The sequence below is a fragment of the Centropristis striata genome, chromosome 19 (assembly GCF_030273125.1).
Source record: "Centropristis striata isolate RG_2023a ecotype Rhode Island chromosome 19, C.striata_1.0, whole genome shotgun sequence".
NCBI lineage: Eukaryota > Metazoa > Chordata > Actinopteri > Perciformes > Serranidae > Centropristis > Centropristis striata.
This window is the reverse complement of record NC_081535.1, coordinates 20,672,097-20,691,014: the sequence shown is the minus strand read 5'-3', so window position 1 is coordinate 20,691,014 and position 18,918 is coordinate 20,672,097. Positions and strand designations below refer to the sequence as shown.

General features: G+C 39.4%; 1 protein-coding gene across 1 annotated transcript in view; it reads left to right on the top strand.

Moving 5' to 3' along the window:
- The window catches only part of lamc3 (laminin, gamma 3), a 116,829-nt gene that overhangs the window by 12,544 nt on the left and 85,367 nt on the right, over positions 1–18,918 (top strand). Inside the window, exons 3-4 of the mRNA XM_059358292.1 lie at positions 14,119–14,249; positions 17,283–17,449. Of these exons, the coding sequence (XP_059214275.1) occupies positions 14,119–14,249; positions 17,283–17,449 (298 nt within the window). The remainder of the gene's footprint in view (positions 1–14,118; positions 14,250–17,282; positions 17,450–18,918) is intronic.

The following is an 18,918-nucleotide window of genomic DNA, read 5'->3' as shown; positions in this document are numbered from 1 at the left end:
AGAGCTAAACTCCCACAACCACCTCCACAACCTGTTTCACAGGATGTGGACGTATGCCTCCCACTGCATGAGTTTTTTCATTCTTCATTCCCCTGTCCCCACCAAGGATATCTGCATATTGCTATTTTTATTCCCCGTGTGCACAACACAAATCCTACCATGTGGACGTACTGTCCATCAACGACAAGAATCTTAAATTATTTCAGGAACTATTTGCGAGATGATCAAGTCAGGTTCCGCTCATGTTAGCTAATGATACCATGTTCTTCTGTCTGACCTTTCCCCTAAAATGTCATGAGAAAATAAGTCTGGCAATTCAGGACTACCACCTCTATAAAGGAAGCTGTCCACCTCCACATCATTAAATAAGAAAAGTAAGGATGTCTTTTGGAGGATGTGTGGATATGCAGTGTAACTCCGCATAACCCACTCCTAAAGAAAGAAACCAGCTTCCAAAACCCAATAAAGAAACAATGAGGGAAGTTTTGCAGTTTGTGTGTTGCTCCGCCTGCCACTATATCTGCAGTCTACTGTATATGACTGTTATAAATCAATTTAAAGATGATTTAGCTATAGCACACCCGAATCCCAATATTTCTCCCTGCTCACTCTTGATGTTTTGAATCTCCGCTATGAAATATGTTGTGTTTCAAATCTCTGAATGCACCATTCAATAGAAAACTGCTGAAGCAAACTGGAGCCTGACTCAGAGCAGATATATGGCTTTTTTCCCATTGCAGTGTATTTGAATATTTATTAAATCCCTTTAACACATTTTAATGAGTTTGAGAATAAAAGGCTGTTGTATATAGAAAGGTTAGATTTAAAATTTAACTGTGACACGAGGAAAAAAGCTACTTAATCTTCAGATAATTATTTTTTCAGAAATATGCAGTGTAGTAGCTGAAGGAAGTAGTTGACGCTATCACTGTTTTATTTGCACTCCTAAACCTCTCTTAGATGTGTGATTTCCAAAGCAGAACAGTGTGATGCAGCTGACAAGCCCTTAGGGCTACATATGGTATCTCTGCCTGCACACATACCTTCACCCCACCCCCCTGCCACCCTAACACTCACATGCTTTCTGTGCCGGATGCTGTCGTCTCATAAAACCTTCCCTCCCATCAACCATGGCACTTTGAATGGGTGACATCTCTGGAACCTCCTACAGAGTAGAAAAAGGCAGCTTTTCTCAAGAGGGATCCCATTTTAAACTGGGAGAAGATGGAGGCTGGAAAGACAGCAGTGGGTGAAGCCACATCAGCTCTCAAGCATACGCTAAGCTGCACTGAGGAGCAGGATAAAGACATTTTCTCCTCATCTCTGCTATGCGAGGTCCCCTTGCGTCTACAACGAGTGAAAATAGAAATGCAATGCACCATTAGATTAGCTTTGGGTTGTGCACATTGTGTGGCAGGCTACTGTCAGTAAGGCGACATACAGCCGCATGAAAAATGAATCTGCATCGGGATTGTATTTAGCTTCTGATCTGAAAATCCAGATATTCTACCCTTATCTGTCTTACTAGGACAACAAAAAGAAAATATTTATGTGGCTTAGAAATAGCCACTTAACCCAATGTCAAAAAAAGACTTTCCATAAGTTTCCATAAGGACAACTGTGCTTTTTTTTTTGTCCACCACATTATTCCCTGCATCATCTCCTTTCTTTCTGCTCAGCGTGAATTACTTTTCTTCACCTCCTGCTCTGGTAGTTCCACTTTTTTTTTGCAAGAGAGCAGTTATAAAATGCTTACAAGAAAAGGTGGCAGCAGCCGGGTTTTCTAGTTCAGAGATTATTAAACTGTCCTTTTCTGATAAATCCCTTCACACTAGTCTTCTACCGCTGTGCTATTTTGGCCTCTCTATCTATCTGTTATATAATTCTTGACTCTGGCAGGCTGGGACAATAGCAAACTGGAGTCTAGGTTTGTAGGACACACAGGATTGAGCCTGGTCTGCTGAAATTTTGTGAAGTGAGCATTATGTTTTCAGTCGGAAATACATGCTCCATGCATGAACAGAGCGAGAAATACATCTTCTCACCATGAAAGGATTAGGTGGGATTAAGGAATTAAGAGACTAAGGATTATGTGAAGGAGGGATGGGTAGAAACAGGTAGTCTGAGAGTCAACAATGGCTTGATGGCAAGAAAGGGGCATTTTGGTTAGGGTGGTGGACACTCGCCTTAATCTCTAATGACCCCGGTTCAGTAACAAGTCATAGAAGAAGAAGAAAATATATGCTGTAAATTGACGCTTCTGCTAAATTTTAGCTGGCTTCTCTCTTTTTTTTTTTTTCAGAAAACTTGCGCAAAATAAGTATTTGTGCTTCTTATGCTCAGCCGTTTGTTTATTTGTTTCACCTTTCAACAGGAAAACTGTTCAGTTTATGTTGCTGTCACATAATCCAGTGGAGGTGGCATGTAATTCTGTCCGCCACATATTGAATTCATCCCATTACATTCTGTTCACTGGAAGGTGTAAAACAAGAGGAGGACATTTTTGGTTTTAGGCATTTTCAGCAGTGAGTTATACAGTCTCATCATGAGGTAATCACATTGTGAGGTTTTGTACTGTGCCTTGTAAGGTGTCATCACACTGTGGGTGCAACGTGATAGAATCCCAAACAGTAATTTATTGTTTAAATGATTATTCATGCTCTACACACCTAATTATCAAAAGTATTTTAGACACACTGGTGGTGTTGTTGTTATAGTGATGGTGTTGCCAGTTGAAAAGTTGGTCCAGACTGAAATATATTTATTTCATGAAATCACACAAATATTGTAGAGAAATATATGGTTTCTAGATTATATATCTGAAGTACCTTAGTCATCCCATGACTTTCCTTTTTGTACCTGGGGTTGACATTTGTGGTTTTCAATGAAATTTCAACTTGAGACTCAGACAGAACTGTCAAGTCTTTACACTGCATTTCTATCTTCAGTCTGACATTACCTTCACTCTGACTGATTTCGGTTGGGAAGGGGGATTAGATTTTTCCTAACCAATCTCACCAAGATATCTGCACGTCATTTTTTAGTCAGTGGTTCCCAAACTTTTTCCTTTGCCCTTTTGCAAATCAAAAATATTTTCAAGCACCCCACCCCATCCCCCTGGGCAGCATCCAGAGAACATGATGGGGTGTCTCTTGAAGCCAAAGGGCAAGGAACGCCTTGTCATCTTTTCTCGTCTTTGTTTCGGTAGTTGCGCTTGGTGTAGATTTCATCAGGTTTACCTTGCAGGCCTTTCACAAACTGCTAGCAAAACTTAGACTTGCCAAACCCCCCTATGTATACCTCCAAACATTAGAATCTGCTGTTTATTTGTTTTGTCATTTCACTAACACGTCAAACTAACACAAAACATGGTGAACATTTTACCTACTAAACATCAGCAAGTTGGCATTGTCATGCAATGTTGCTCAAATCGCAGCTGTACTGAGGGGACACTAACTGTTACATAATTCAACAGGGATACTGTTTGTGTTGACCCCAACATTTTTGACTGGATGGTTGGATTTACTTCTGTATTCTTTGGCAATCTACAGTAGCATATTTTATACCAAAAACAAACATAATATTACAGCAAAAGACACAAGGCTTCTTAATACCTGCCGAACCTTTGATAGACTTCAGTGACTTCAAATTAATGTTTTCAGTGGATCTAAGAGCACATCCATTATAGCAACACACCACCGCTCCTTGTTGTGGCTTCTGAGAGGGCCAGTGCTGTTCCAATAAACACCCTTATGACTCAGTCTATTGAACTGATTTTGCTTTTTACACTTCATAGGACTCATCCAAAAAGTCTTCAGTCTGTTTGTTTATCTCGGAGAGTTTGATTCCCAGGTGTGTCTGTCCACAGCTCTAGCTCGTCCCTGTCTCTCCTTGTCCAGGTCAGCAGCAGCACAGCTTTCACTCTCTGAATCAGGAACAGCAACAGCTGCTTTTGATTTCAGTGTCTGTTTCTCAGTCAGCGTCTGTGTTATAGTTCCTGTTGTTCTATGGATGGGGAACAACTGTGAGCAGCTGGAAGAATTGGAAAAATCAATGAATCAATGCATTAGTCAGTGTGTGGGGAAAGCTCAACAGTATCCAGTCTAGAAAAATAACGAGGTTTGCATGCAAATGTCCGCCTGTAATTCTATCAAAAAATACTTAATTCTACACTAAACATCATGTTATATTATCTATCCCAGGGCATCAAATCTTTAAAATATGATTACATAGATAAATGTTGAATAATGTCTTTTTTGATAGTAACCTTGATCAGAGTACTCTTGAACACATTCCATAAATTCAGATGTGAAAATTACACATAAAATATATATAAAAAATATTTACTACATCAGCTTTAAGCACTACTAAAGTAAAGCAAAAAAAACAACCTTTCGTGATGATGATGGCAGAATACACAATTTTATTGAATAATTTATGTTATGGAAGCTTGGCGATAAAAAAATGTTTTAGTCAAAAAACAAATTACAAGGTTATTATATAATGTTGCTTTAATCAAATAAGATAAGTGCATTTTAAAACATACTTTTCACAAGTTGCTGTTCTGTCATATCAACAACCTTAACCTATAATTGCACCTGCCAAAATAATTGACATAATGTACAAGTATACAAGCAACATCTTTCTTTCATTTTCTAGTCAGTCTATAAACGGGATTGTTTTTTTCTCTTACTTGGCACAGTTTTTTAAAAAAGCACTATACCCTTTCATACCAAAAGGGAATTGCGTAATTTCTCATTAACCTATTGAACCTTCACATGTTTTTATTTTCATGGTGAGACCATTTAAAGAAAGACATATGGGTGGGTGGATGATCAGTGAGGAGCCCTTACTTACATTAAACCTGGCTACTAATAGCGTTGTTGGCTGTATTTCAGTATGCTTTGGATGACATCGACCGACTGATTATAAAGCTGTGGGGGATCAATATAAGCCAAGAATACATAGATTGGGTGGCAAATCTCTCAACAGACGTGCCAAACAGCCCTTCTCCTTCACTCCACCTCTCCCTCTCTGCCTTCCTCTTAAACAACAAGATGAGAAGACCCATAATTGACTGTGATCTGTTCGCCCATTAGAATAAAAGCCGGATCAATTGCACCATTTCTTTCATTAAATCTCTCATTCCCCCTCTATTTTAAGGGTGATGGGACAGATGGGTGTAGTGAGCAAAGACAAAAACACATCAGCCATCCTCTTTGATGCAAAAACAAAGCAGATGGAATGTAAGAAAATATTCTTTTCCTCGCAGTGAATTATCAAACACAAAGAAGGATGTTGATCTTTAATGGTGACACACTGGTTCCCACTTGAGTGAAAATACTAGAAAAACAGAGAACAGCACTCGAAAATATAATTCCCTCAACAGCACTACTTCTTTTATATAAGATGCGGGGTGTAAAAAGGAAGGAGGAGAGGGCAACAGGGAGGGATTACCGGTACATGCGTTTGGTTTCAAACATTAAATACAACCCCTGACACAAATTTCAAAAAGCTTTTTTTCTGTAGGGTACATTATTTTACCAGGTAATCTTCTCAGTATTGTGAATATATTAGAAACAAACAATAAGACAATTAAAATGTGTCTAACACTGTTTATCTGGTGTAATGGTGTCTAGATTTTAGGTTCCATTTGAGAGCCTTTAGGCTAGTTTGTCCTCTGTTAGACCTGTTCAGCTGATCACAGATAGTGTCACCACAACACTGCAGGCTGCTCTATAATGCAGCTTTTTTTGGCTGCAGAGATTTCCAGGAAACATGGGTCCTGTCCTCTAAAGAGCTTTTGCTGGTGACCTTGTGTGAACATTAGGGGCTGGTGGCGAAGCCCAGCTAAACAGATGTGTGAGGGGGAGAATGTGATGCACAAATTTGAAAACCATTACATGCGTTTCCATTCACCTGTTTTATGCAGATTTAAAATTTTGTGGGAACTGCAACATTTTCTAAAAGTCTTGAAAGCTTGACTAATATATCTGTTGACTGATAAAGTCATCCTGCATTGGTCTATCAGAGTTAGTTAGTTCCAGAGTTTTGTTCATTTGGCCTCTTGTTCTGCAATAGTATAACGGTTTCCAACTTTAGAATTGGCTCCACCAACTGCTTATCCCGATTTACCAACTCCTAATAATCACATAATGCTAGTGGATTAACAAACCATTTATTTGTATTTTCTTCTGCTAATTTTCTCAGTTCAAATATGATTCAGATGTATGATACATTTGGATAGAAACCTGGCAGTAGTTATTGTAATTGTTTGTGATTCCCTCACAGTAACAACTATCTGCACAACTTTGTGAATCCCTGATCCCTTTCTGTGACACCAACAGGTCTTTATTCTAATTTGTCCAATACTTTGACAAGTATTTGTTGAAAAAGTGAAATGCCATCATCTTTAGCTGTACTTTGTGCTTGACTATTGGCAAATGTTAGCACACTAACGTGTTATACTCCTTTAGCAAACCTTGTAAATATCACCTGCTTTACAGCAGCATGTTAACATTGTCTTTGTCAGCATGTTAATATGCTGATGTTAGTGTTTAGCTCAAAGCACTGCTGTGCCTAATCAGCGAGCATGTGAAGACTATTTAAACAGATCATGATATTTCATTATCGCATGCAACAGTGTAAATATGTTTATGTAAACCGATAATTATGTTAGTCCACGTATCAAGTGCACATGTGTTGTCATCTATGAGTCCGGCAATCTGGCTAAATATTACACTGCAGCAATCACACTCCCTGAAGAACTCCTTCAGCTTGAGGTGCCTCTTCATTAAGTGTGTGAATAGGATTTTATTATCTTATAAAGTTGATCTGGCTGGCTAGGACGCTTTTGTATAGCTAATATGGGATAACAGTAATAAATGGAGCATCAAATAGGTGTGACATTTTTAAAGTCTTTCCTACTTTCACTTGTGATGACCTCACATTGTTGCTGTTATGACTTGACCTTTTCTCATGTCATATTGAGGTAAAAGAGGCAGAGAATGCTCTGTAATCGCCTGCCGTTAGGAGTCTGGGACCTCAGCATGCAAACCCCAAAGAGCTCTTGCGCAAGCGGAAGAAAAGCAGTAAAAATGTCAGTGTTGTGATTGTAATCACTGGTTAGCCTCTATGAAAACACATCTATAAAACAAGCCTCTGTCTCTGATTTTGTGAGTGCTGTTAGTCAGAATGTTTTTCATAAAGTTGATGTGATCAGAATAAATGCTGCAGGCACTTACTGCCCAGTTTTTTTTTTTCAGCATTGTTTAGCAATATTGCATTTCTATAGACATGGGCAGTGATCCAGCTAATGCAGTAAAATCACACCCCCGAGGTACAAAAGAGGCCGTAGCCTTCCGTATTTTGTCCATCTCACTGACACTGTAGACCGCAGAAAAGGGCTGCATTTTAAATTCAAGCTTTAATGCGTAGTCCTGACTGTGTCTTGATACGTAGTTGCACACAAAGAACATTAAATCAGGACCTTAAAAGCCACTTCTCTGACAAACATATATTTTTAAACTGCGTCAGCGGCAGATAATAGTGTGAACAGACCACTTAAGGAATTGCTCTTCATAGAAATCACATTCATCAAACAGCTTTCTTCGCAGCGAGATAGAGATTGGGCACTTCAGTCAGGGGTTAAAATCACATTCTTTACATACAGATTGTCAACAGAGCATAAAATGATCCCTGTTCCTGTCCGTGGCATGTCAGTGTGCCATTTCCTGTGCAGAGGCTTCATACAGAACCATACATATTTCATGAGGCTTAAAACAGAAATTGCATCCTGCCTGTTTTATTAGCATTTTAATCCCTTTGCAGATTTAACGCTTGTGCCTCAGTCTGAGGAGCGCGTAGTTTCAATATAGAGACTTCACACGCTTCATCTGCTGCTTTTAAAATATATCTCCTTGTCATTTTGAGAGGTCAACGCAAAGCTGCATTGAAAAAAACAGCTTGTGACACTTAAATGCACAGGTGTTTTTGTCTCGTATATATGTCATCTACATAAATATAGTGTGCCGTTTTATAACAGTGATCTAATGTGTTGTTTCAATTGCCAAATGGTTTTAATTTGGAATAAACAACACTCACCTTGTAACATGGCATTTCAGTGTTTTCTCTAAAGTAATGGCTTACTTCAAAGAGGGCTCTGTTGTCAAGTTTGTAAAGCTCTCTTTTTTTCAATAATCACGCAGAAGATGAAAGCTGCTTTTTGAATTCTAATTTAATTTGTTCAGTCATCCATTAAAACAGTTTGTCTGTCTCTCCTGCCACCAGTCCAACTTCTCTCTCTCTTTCTCTCTCTCTCTAGAAAGCTGTGTGGCAAATTGGAGCTCCAGTATTGAATGACAATGAGTAAAAGGGGAAAAAATACATATTGAGGCCACAGTGAACTTAAGCAATTAAATTAAAAAGTTATTAACTTTGGAATGAGGGACACTGCTCTCTTTTTCCCGTCACTGCCTGAAGCCGGAGGTTTCAGAGTTCAAGGAAACAGAAAGGGGGGAGAAAGGAAGGAGAAAAAAAGAGGTTGAGACAGATGGTGAGAAAGAGACAAGAGAGATTCTAGAGGTGAGGGGGAAGGTTATGAGCCCCTGAGCAAAGATGTCCTCTAAAAATGGCGTTTGATATCATCAGAAACTTTGCTGCGTGCCGACTCGTACGCGTCTATGTGTGTGTGCACCTGCTCGTTTGATCATTAGAGCGTGATTGTCTTAAGCTAAAGACTGGCTCATTGCCACTTTCAACGCCTTTGCCTATCCCTAAGTCAGCATCATTGTAGCATTGTGAGCCCAAATTCCAAGGGAGTAAGAATCAAAGTTAATTAAGCTTTTGCTGTGGTTTGCACAAATAATACGTAATGGGCTGACTACTAATTAACCCTAAGAAACTGCTTCCTTTCAGTGCAGTAAGTGATATTTGGAACTATGTCTGCTTTTCCTTACACAGTTAGCACTGTTCTACCAAGCATAACTAATAACTCTTCCATATGATAATGGTCTCGCGCTCTATGATAAATGGAAGAGACTGTTTGCTTTTATGATGTGTAAGAACTTTAAAATGCTAACAATGCATTTAAAACATTTTATCATCTCTGTGTGGGTAAAAGTGTGAGAGCTGGATGTTGGACACAACAGCAGCACAGTACTAGTGTGCATAATGGCCCCTCATTATTTTAACATAAATGCCCCGCATTTTAACAATAATGATCACCAGTTTGTGCTAATCATTTATTTAATGATTTAACAAAAGGCAAACACGACTTTACACACAGGTTTGTGCCCTGTGTGAAACCAAAAGCCACGTTAAGTAATTTTTACTTAATTCCAGAACCACATTAGTGTGTAACCATGTCACAAACTACTAAACGTAATTTAACTAAGTCATATACTTATTTTAACTATGATCTTTTACTAAACCTAACCAAGTAGTTTTGTTGCCTCAACCTAACAATGTAGTTCTGTACCCTAAATAGAACGGTCATATATGTTGTTTCGGGAGTCATTGGAAAATTACTTGTTCAGTTCTTTTGGTAGCAGGATGTGTTACTTGCTTCTGAATCTGTATCATACTGCTACCTGTTTCCATTTATGTGGTCTTTATGTAATTTCTTCACTCAATGAAAACCTTCCTTAGTATCCAGGGGACATGTATTACAATTGTGAGTAAAGCCAGAATGTTAAATCAGTCAGCCAATATTCTTGGACAATATTAAGTGTTTGTCTAGTAGGATGTGCTCAGACATTGCACCCAACAATGTCAACTCTATAATGTCATTCAACAAAGGGGAGCATAATTTCGAGTCATTGTTGTAAATTACAGTGCATGTTAAGAAATACAACAGCCACCTCACAAATAGTTCAAATTATAAACCAGCAAACAGGAACGATATTCTAAACAGATGCATCACACACACTAATGGAAAATAACATTTGCATTTTAGAACAGAAAACAGAAAACTCAGCATTAGAATATGTTGTTACAGGAGAGCAGTAACTAAAAAAAACAAACCCGATATTGGATGTCCTCTTGTTTCTGTGTTTCTATCTTGTCTTCATGTTTGTTTGTTTTTACATCACTGCCCCTTATTTTACCTTAATTTACCTCACAGCTATGCTTCCCATTTCAAACACCACAGCCTATTTCTTATAAACCATGGATGAAAATCATGTCATGTCGTGTAAAACAAAATGAAGAATGAGCATCTGCTTTCCCTGGCAACTGCAGTGCATCAGGGTCATTCAGTGTCTTCCAAACCCCATTAGCCAGTAGAGACATGTCAAGCAGGGGCAAAGTCGATAAGCAAGGGCCCGGAACAATAGCACGGCAGCCAGCTGCACTCAATTCTGCAACACTGTAGTTACGGTTACTACAAAATAATGGCTCTGTAGCCCTCAATAGGCTGCAAAGGCACAGAAATATCTGGAAATCCTGAAGTGCACTCCAGCCGGCTGGAGAGTGCAGAGATAAGACTGGGAGAGGGAGGGTGGGGGGAATAAAGGGACAAGGTATCGGTAAAGTGAGAGGGCATTTTAGGTAAGAACACTAAAGGTGAGATGACTTACGACTGCAAAACAGTTTGAATTTTGGGAGCTACCAGCTGGCCTAGTTAAAATAAAAAAATGTCTTCCCACTTTAAAGTGACCTGTTAATTAGAGATTTTTATGTGCTGTGCCGCTGATTGCACATTGCTGAGTGCTCCAAACTCCCCTCTAAAAAGTCTTCTTTTTACTGCCAAAGTGAATTTACAGACAAAGCTAATACACAGGCGGCACAAAAATCTAGTAGTCATGCTGACACCATCCATGCAAGGGTTAAACCAATCAGGAACATGTGTCGCATATTCACACCAGATGTTCCAATAAGGGGCTACGACCTCCTGATGCCCCAGCAGTTTTCTCATGGGACTGCAGGCACTGACCAGGCAGGTGGTCTGAATCCCAAGACCCTTTCCTTTGAAACAGGAGGCTGGTGGTCATGCTGACAGAAGAAGAAAGCCATGAGAAGTAGCTCTTTTTAAGAGAACTGAGTTCTAAACTTTTACTGCAGTGCTATTTTAAGCTAAGAGAGATCACATTAGGTACCTGTGAAGAGAGCCTCAGAGGACTCAGTAGTGTCATCTTTGTTATATTTCTTATAAACCAATTAAGCTACTTTCTTCAATTGCCGAACAAAGAGTAACGCTTTTCTTTCTTACATGCTAACGACTATGAAGCTAAGGAATGAACATGTCGTTATATTGTCCCAGTGCTCATTAGGTACTCTACAGTTTCTGGTGGAGAATCTGCTGGAGGAGTACGCCAGCTGCTGTCATGCATTTAAGTCTATTAATTACAATCATGTAGACTATAATGACTGTCTTCATAATGTCCAGACCAGTTTCTGTTGACTGCTTTCGATGTTATTATTTCATGATAATGCAGCTTTCAGCAGGGACTTTCTTTTTTAATCTGCACCAGGTACAGCCCTGGCTATGTTGTCGATGTGTACCTCCTATTCTCCTGGGCACAATATATCAGAAATGCCTGACAGGATTCCTTTCAAATTTGGCACAAACGATCACTTGGACTCGCAAAAGTATTGGATTGATCTTCTGGTGGTCAAGGGACATGCTTACTGTGACTTCACAAAATAAGTTTTGGGCTCTTACTCAACCTAAGAATCCTGAGGCTAATTTTTACTCAAATGTCTAACAGGATAAAATTACAAAAACACTTTTCTGGTCATTATGTAAAACCATAACTCAGGAACAGGTCACAGCTTGTAACCATATTTCACATTTGAAATGAGTGACATTTGTCTTGGTCGCCTTCCTTGAACCTGTTTTGATTGTATCGATCTTCTGTGGAGCTGGGTTGAAGTTGGGTATGAAGCATGAAATTTTTAGATTTTGTAGCTTCTTTGCAGCAACATCCATATTTGATCATTGTCTGCTGTCTTGGCTACATATGAGTCTGGGTAGACATGGATGGAAACTGCTACTTGGCTGGTTTGTGGAGCCACACAACCATGCGGTGGTCACTGTAATTTCTGTATTGCTGTGTTCTGCTGTGCTCCAAAACAAGATTCACAATCAGAGTAGGCTGCCAAAAGAGACATGTTTGCTTATTGCAATGTTGAAATGTCCCCAAATTTCCGAGTCGTTTTCAGAATCAACTGCATGTCCACATTAACAGCTTTATCTTATACAAAAACATAAACAGAAGTTAGGACATCAGAGACTGCAGAGGAGATGGTGTTTGACCATAGAGAAGTTGGTGACCACAGAACTGTAGTCATCCACACTTAAACTATCTCGCAGATCTCCTCGTACCGATATGTTGGTGTTTTTATTGACACCTCACTGACCTGAGCGGTCTCTGTGGCAGTCTACAATCACATCTGAACTTCTTGGGGTGAATCAAAGTGTTGTTCAGAAGTTTGTGGTATATATCAGGTGGTCTTTGAGAGCCTAATTGGATACAGCATCACGACTTGGTTTTGGTAACCTCTCTGTGCAATTGAAGTCCACACTAGTCTGACTCATGCTGCATAGAAGATAAAAGGTGTTATACAGCATCCATCCCTGAAGTCTACCTACAAACACGCTGTTCTCAGGCAAGCCAACAAAATAATAACACCCATCCCATGTGCTACACGCTGAGTACCAGCTACTACCATCTTGGAGGAGGTTTATTTATTTATTTATTTATTTATTTAATTTATTGTTGTTTGCACTTACAAACACACAATCATAAAGAAAGAGCAGTGCATGAAACAGTTAAAATGTGCAGGAAAGCTCAATTGACAATGTGTTTACAGTACCACATTGTCATTTTTTTATTTAAAAACAAAATTTTCCCAACTTCAAGCAGCGGCAGGTTAAATAAATAAAGAGAGCTTCATTTTTGTAATTTATTGATGATTAACTATTTTCCAATAGCAGGACTTTATATAGACTTCTTTTTTTTTTGTATCTATTATAACACCAGTGTATGTTTTGTTATTATTTCCTTGAGTATATTTCTCATTTTTTGTAGCTATATTTACCCATGCCTAATCCAAATTCCCTATAATTTGTCCAATAAAGTGAATCTTTTTAGATTTTGAAGTATACACAATATATACTTTGGATTACTTCACAGACTGAAATAGGCAAACCCCAGTCCTACGCAATAGGTATTATCTGCTGGGCTTTAGCACTACAAAGCTGAGCTCTACTGTCTGAGAAAAGCATGAATGAATGAACTCATCACATGTGTTTTTAGTCTGAGGCCCATCCGCTCCAATCTCTCCCATTGCCACACTTCAAAGACACCTCTGGGGAGAAGCTTCAAAACTCACAGCATTACAGGCTTTTTCAGGACTGCCACAGAGTCCCAAACCAGCCAAGAAACAGACAGAAAGTTTCTCTTCAGCTATTTGTTTTAAAGTTGGTTCTGTTCACAAGTAAGAGATTCCTCATGTCATTTGTTCTCCCTTTACCTGGCCTCACTTTTATCTTCCACCCCACTATTGCACTTCCCGTTCGCTTTTTCTCTGTTTGTGTTATCCCTCTTCACTTTCTTCTCCCACTCTTGTTTCATCCTGTCTTTACCTTTGCAGTTGGCTCAAACAGAGGAGCTTAAATCATATCAGGGATGGGAGCTTTGCCACGCACCATCCATTATACTGAAGTAGTGCTGCAGTGTTGTCTCTTTTCTCATGTTTTTTTCATATTTTGGCTTTTGTCTCCATTAATCCCCTTCTTTCTTCACCCCTCTTTCTGACATTAACTCAATTTCCTACGCCATACTCATTATCTCCCCATTACATCTGCTCCCTCCCCTGCCGTTTCACCAGCACCCCTGTCTCTTTTACTTGATCCACAAACTCTCTATTTCGTCTTCTTCCTTTCTTTGCTCCGTCAACTTTTGCTGTCTTAAGCATCCTCACACCTCTTGCCCCTCTCAACTAAAGCCCAGTTTGTGTTCTTCTCCGTCTTATCTTATGTCTGCTTCTCCGTACCTCCGAGAGTGGCAGCAGCCAACAAACTGACTGAAGTGGATGAGACATCAAAGGGTGTTTTTTTAACATCTCTCTCACCCTGATGGTCTTTTCTTCTTCCCTGTCTTTTTTCTCATCCAGGAATGGGTGACAGCCACTGACCTGCTCATCTCTTTGGACAGGCTTAACACCTTTGGAGATGAGTTCTTCAAGGACCCTAAAGTGTTGCGCTCGTACTTCTATGCCATCTCTGATTTCTCTGTGGGTGGCAGGTAAGAGACACCAGAAAATGTGGAATTCAGGGTAATGTCACCTTGTACAGCCAATACTCTTTCTGAAATGGTAAAAACTTGTCACTTCAGAGTTTAACCTTGAGCTTTGTCCAATGAAACTATGGCTAAGCCAAAAAACAAATGAAAAGCTCCATTGTGTCTAAATGTATTTACTTTGTGCCATGGTGTTTTTTTGCTTAAATAATTTAGAATTTCCAGCTTCCAGCTGTCTCACACATAATGGAACACAAACCCTGCCTATTTCAAAATGCATTTATATAATGCTAATTGGCTTTGCCAAATAGGTTTTGGAGGAAACACAACTGCTGCCTGAGGAGGTAGGGGTGGGTGGGTATACAAAGCACATATTTTGAAGCCAGAGCCCAGGGTTTATGCTCTCTATCTCACATATTGTTAGAATTAGGCTTAGGAGATATTATTTATTCTGTATTTAAACAATACAGAGCATGTGCTAACCAGAAAGTCATTTACGAGCACGATGTTAGAGTAAAGATGACAACCTGAAGTTATCCTTTTAGTCTGCTGCTAATGGTTCAAAAAGTCCCACAATTCCAAAAGCAGCAATGCCTCAATCACTTTAGAGTTTTCTGTGATGAAGGTGTCAACTGAAAGAAAGGTGAACACCAGAAAAAGTATCAGTACCACAGGTTATAAGTTAATGTTATACGAGCAGAAATCGCTGAAAGTGAAGCTTATTAATTTCTGTTTTGAGTGCAAAAGAGATCCAAAAAGAGGAGCATAAAAGAATCCGCTGACGGGGACTCGCAAGGTACGGCTAACGAGGTTTCATCACTTTGCATTAACTGAGGCAGTTAAAGATATAGTAAGTGATTCTGGAGAAAGATAGTGGATTGCTGAGTTTCTTTTCCAAAGTAGTCAAATAGTGATGCTTTGGGTTAGTCTTCCATCTCTACCTTCAACCTGAAGTGTCAGTATTTGATGTCCTGGGATTTAAACTCGACAATAAATGACAATCTTTCTCCAGAATCACATACTGCACCATTAACTTAAACATTAGCCGGGCCGATAGTACAGACAGCGTGGCTGAGAACAACATTAGCAAAGTTACAGTGACCTGAGCTATAACTACAGTGTCCACTCGAGTGAAGAGAAAGTCAATTATTTTTAAGTTCCTTACCTATTATCTAGAAACTATGGCCTTCCACTTTCCGTAGTCCACTGGTTTTCACATCAGAATTGCTCACAGGCACATTGTACATTTTTCACTCTTGACTTTCTTTTTGTGCTTCTACATTTTTTCATTTAGGAACACTTGTACTCCTTAGAAAAAAGTTAGCCTCGAGCCCTGCAGTACCACTATTTTTTCCAGATACTTTCAGTGTGAACATTTGGAGTTTGCAGTGAACAAACATTTATAAGTAACATCATCCCAGCAGTGTAATCTTTCCTTCCGAACATTATTGAAAACCCACGTTGTATCATGATGATGTTCATATATCATATGTATAACATTATATATGAACACAGGGTTGTGTAAATAATGGTTACTGTGTGTTTCCAAGGCAAGACGAGCAATCAGCACCTTATCCTGAGAAAGCTGTTTGCAAAACTGATAACAAACACACCCTTCTGTCTGTCTAGTTGCCATCTGATGAAAATAAACCAAGATAATCCACCACCCTCCTTCCAGTTCTTTTGGTTTATTACTCAAAGTAATGAGAGAGGACATGGTGCCAAGGACCAGGCTGCACCTTGGCGCTTCAGATAGAAGTGGACGATTAAGTAGTTGAGATGAAGCCTTCAGGCAGAATATAAATTTGATCTGACACATGTCATAAACACTTAGGATCTCTGCAGTGACAGGACAAATTACCCACCAATGCCACAACACCTGAGGGAGAGACTCACGTGACAACATGTTAGCCTTGTGCTTTCTGTATGAGTACACATGCCTTTACACCTCAGTGCTACATCTCAGCAAGTCGGCCAGTCCCGCTCACAGATGCCATAAAAGAAAATGCAACAATAACCCAAGGTGAACTGCTACGTAAATAAAAGTGCTTGAATTGTTGTGGCAACAATCCACGTCAATGAAAAGTGCTGTTGATGCATCTTTTTATTCTGGTATAAAATGAGGACCCAACATATCACACATCACTTTTTCAACTGCACATATGCTGCTTGCACAGCTCAGGTCACATCCTTCATATTATATTCAGTTAGAATTATCACAGAGCAGCTCACGCCTACTCTAGCAGAAAGATCTGATATGTGGATTGGAAGCACTTTGGAGTTACTAGGTTGTTGTCGTCTCAGCGACAACAGAAATAACTGGGTCTGAGCCTCAGGCAAGCATACGTCTGGATCCGGGACAGCTGGCTAACTTTGACAGAGCCTGCCACTCAGCGACAAGTCCCCATCCCCTATCACAGTCACTTGACAAAACCCGGGGACACTGCCAGGAAGTATTACACACAGGAGGGCGTAGCTGCCACCGTGCTTCAGAGGAAATGATAGGCTCTCCAAATGCAGGGAGATAGGAAATTAGCAGATATTAGCTATCTTGTTATGAAAATAGACTTATTAAATCCTGTTTATCACATGATTATTTATTTATCTACTTCTGAAAGTTATAAAGATGCACTTATTTGAAGATGTGTGCACACAACAAAAAAGAAGAAAGTACAGGTTATGCATGTAGGTACACAACAAGCACAAATGCACACTGTAATACTCACAGCTTGTTGCTGTTATTCTTGGACAGCATGGGCATATTAGCTTTGAGTGCAGAGTTGAATAGTGCAGTTGCTGAAGGGAAATGAAAACCCCACCTCATCTCAAGCCATGTGTTATGCCCCTGAAAGATAATAGGAAGTGACAACTCCTTACGGTGGAAATACCATCTCACTTTCCCCTCTCCTCTGCCCTCTACTCCATTCACTGCGTGCGTTAGTGTGTCTACGCTTGAGTCAGTTAGTGGAAGCAGAGAGAGTGTATAGGCAAAGTTGTACTTACATCCTTTACATAACTATCTGTGTGTTTTCCCTTCAGATGTAAGTGTAATGGTCACGCCAGCGAGTGCGTTGAGGAGGAACATCAGGGCCTCACATGTTCCTGCCAACATCACACGGTGGGAGATGACTGTGAGAGATGTCACCCCTTTTACCAGGACAGACCCTGGGCCAGAGCCACTGGGGACTCTGCCAACGAGTGTTTGAGTGAGTAGCCTGCTTCTGTTCAGCCTACTGCAAAATCCACAGGGAAGTGTTGAATTCAAGTGACAAGTTCAGGCTGTCAGAGTGCTCACATCAGTGCAGCACCTTATATCCACATCCAATGTACCTTAAAGGGGACCTATTATGTATGTCCTTATAGTATTTCATAAATAAATGTTGGATGTTTGTTTTAAAGGTGGCCAACATTTCAAATAATGCGACAAACGTGTGTAAAAGTAATCCCTGTGAGCAAAAATCTCAGGATTTTGAACACTCCATTTGCAAAAGTTTTTCTGCTCTTGACTCAAGCTGGCAAAGCTTGCAACACATTTCTATACATGGCCATCTGTTCTATGCACAATAATATAATGTTTACATTACAGAAACTGCAACATGTTGCAGGGAAACCTGTTGATTACAAATGGTGTTAATTTATCCACAATTTCAGGTCATATTTCTGCTGGAAAATGTTTAAATGTGTGGTTTTTGGAAGTTTTTATGGTGATTTTTTTTACAGTATGTAAGCTCCACTTTACTCCATAATAGATACAATGATGGACAATACAGAGACATAGTTGTAGAATACCTTGGAAACTGGAGACAGTGGTGCAGCGTCATGGTATAAGACAAAACAAGTATTTTTAACAGAAACCCTAAACAATAGTAGGAACCTGGAAATGAGCTTAATAGGTCCCCCTTTAAAATGTTGATTTCCTCTAGTGCAGCTTTTGCATTCCTGGCGTGAGCGAGTAGATATTGACAATCAGTACCGCAAACAGGAACTCATAGAAAATTAATTTCATTGATTCTCATTGTGCTGTACATTAAATGGATTTATTATGTTGAACCCAGCTTCATTCAGGATTGAATTGTGTTCAACCACATCTCCGTTAACTCATTTTTTAATTGAATTGAATTAATTGATTTAAAAATGCATGCATTGTAAAGTCTATAAGTCAGTATTGGCTCTTTGGGGGATGTGTGTATACTCACATCAGCTTCTTCAGCTTGTGTTTTCTATGGATCTTTTTAAAATTTGTGAATACACATGTGTTGTTCATATGCAGATATGTTTCCAGGCGTCCCCCGTTCGGAGCTTCACTGTGTATGAATTGGAGTATTATCAGGTTTGGTTCATTGCAGTGCACATGTTTACTGAATGCTGTTGAGGATGAATTGTAATTGGCTGAGGGATAAAACCCATAAAGGAGAGTGGCTCACAAATTGTATTTGTTTTTTTGCTGAATTCTATTAAGCAGCAAGCTTGTTTTAATTACTCTTACTCTTGGTTCCAAGCAGATGGCGTCTTAAATAGTACTGCACCCAACTTAATCAATGTGGTATATTAATAAATAAACACACAACATATAAAAGAGACACAGAATGTGGAAACATAATCATGAATGCTCAGGGTAATTGCAAATCTCTATCTGGTACAAAAGTCATTTTGCCATAGTTTTAAACCAACCCTT